This window comes from Pelmatolapia mariae, linkage group LG15 (assembly GCF_036321145.2).
Source record: "Pelmatolapia mariae isolate MD_Pm_ZW linkage group LG15, Pm_UMD_F_2, whole genome shotgun sequence".
Lineage (NCBI taxonomy): Eukaryota > Metazoa > Chordata > Actinopteri > Cichliformes > Cichlidae > Pelmatolapia > Pelmatolapia mariae.
This window is the reverse complement of record NC_086240.1, coordinates 12,518,290-12,520,103: the sequence shown is the minus strand read 5'-3', so window position 1 is coordinate 12,520,103 and position 1,814 is coordinate 12,518,290. Positions and strand designations below refer to the sequence as shown.

The 1,814-nt window shown below is 42.6% G+C and overlaps 1 protein-coding gene across 1 annotated transcript; it reads left to right on the top strand.

The window, feature by feature from the left end:
• The first annotated feature begins 234 nt into the window (after positions 1-234).
• On the top strand, positions 235-1,284 carry fam110c (family with sequence similarity 110 member C). The gene has a single exon (XM_063494799.1). The coding sequence runs from the start codon at positions 235-237 to the stop codon at positions 1,282-1,284; it is 1,050 nt and encodes a 349-aa protein (XP_063350869.1).
• Positions 1,285-1,814: the final 530 nt, after the last annotated feature.

The following is a 1,814-nucleotide window of genomic DNA, read 5'->3' as shown; positions in this document are numbered from 1 at the left end:
CTCACTTGCGATGGTATCAGGTGTACTTTGAACAGGCTTGTGTCTGGCTAAAACTACCCTTGCGCAGGATGGGTGGGGTAATGTGGTGTGTGTTTAAACAGACAAGGTAAGGTCCCCCGTCACAATACGTGCTCAGGCAAAGATCGGGCTTGAATGGAATCCTTTACCTGCAGCTCTGGGGAAACTGTACACTGAAAGGTCTACACCGAGATTTCAGTGCCCGTCGAAACCACAATGGAGACAACTAATGATACCACAAAAATCCTGGGGAAAGGTCCTGAATACCTTCGTAAACAAATGGATTTAGAGAGTGAGACAAAAGGACGCATGAGTGCTGTGGAGAGGCTCGCCGCAAGTAAACCAAAATACGTCAAAAGCCAACAGGTGGTTAACTCAACTCAGGAGCCAGTGATTAGCCTTGGATCGGCCTCTGTGAGTAGCACTGGGTCCTCTAACCGAAGCTCACACCGGGATGGGAATCTTCCTACAGGGAGTGAGTCGACAGGGAATACACTCACTGTGCAAATCTCTTCACCAGTGCAGGCACATCGCTCCAGCGCCAAAAAACGACCAGACTCTCTTCTAATTTACAGACAGAAATGTGAGTTATTGAGAGGGCCAGCAAATGAACGGAAACACCATATAACCCGTAAGTTGTTGCTCCACCCTGTGAATAAAAATGTCCCGTTACCCGAGGGGACCGATAAGGAATGTGAGTCTCAGGGCAACGTGGAAAAAATCACCACGCCTAAGGAAACAGCAAAGGAATGGAATCCACGTGTAGTTATCTCTAAACTGGAGAGCAATGGAGTGACAGAAGAGTGCAGAATCAAGAACAGTGACTCTGGTACAAAACCTAAGGCTGGTGGTGTAAATGCATCTAGTGGTCTCCTGACAGTTCCTGAGGTTGAAAGGAGGTCTGGCAAAGGAGTCAGTCGTTCTCACTCTGATATCAGCTCCAGGTATTCCAAAAACTTTGCAGACTTTGATGGTTTTTTCAAGTACTGCGGGCTGGACGGTGAGGTCATTGAGTCTTTGGGGAAGGAGAACTTCTCGGCTCGCTCAGATGAAATTGCAATAATGGTTCGGAGTGTCAGTGTTTCCACGTCAGATGATGGCTTCTCCAGGAACAGTAGTGACAGCGATGCGCTCATGGAGGAAAAGCTGCACGAGAAGATACGTCAAGAGACCTCAGTTATTGAGCGCAACGCACGGATTATCAAATGGCTGTACAGCTGTAAAAATGCTAGTGACACTGGAAAAAAGTTACGAGATCTTCACTGATTGCGCTTTTTCTTTTTACCAAGTGATGTTACATAAAAGTTATATTTTGAGGACAAAGATGGAAGTAGTTTCTTGTTTTTGGCCTTAGAAAACATTGAATGATACCCTACTTGTCCAACTGTACCTAAATCTTAGGTTATGTATTGTGTATGCTGCACATGTGTGTGTCCTTTACTGATGACTTTTCTGAGAGTGATTTCTTATTTTTTTCTTTTTTTTTTGACTTGCACAGGACCATCTATGATCTCAGTTACACTGGAAACAGATGAAATACAAAGTCATAAAAGCTGTACAAAAACAAAAAGTATTTTCATTATTCAGCTTCAACATTTTTATGATTACTGGCTTATTTAATATAATACTTTTGCGTTCTATTCAGACTCTATAAAAAACATTTCTGTATTAAATATGGTCAAACGTGCATACAAGAAGGCAAGCAGTAATTCAAAAGAATTCAGTGAAGTGCTGTGATATGAAGCAAAAACATACTAGTATGAACTAGTTTGGGATTATTTTCTTTTTCTATAAAA

Coding starts and splice junctions, on each gene's coding strand:
- fam110c (XM_063494799.1), top strand. CDS start 235: ATGGAGACAACTAATGATACCACAAAAATCCTGGGGAAAGGTCCTGAA.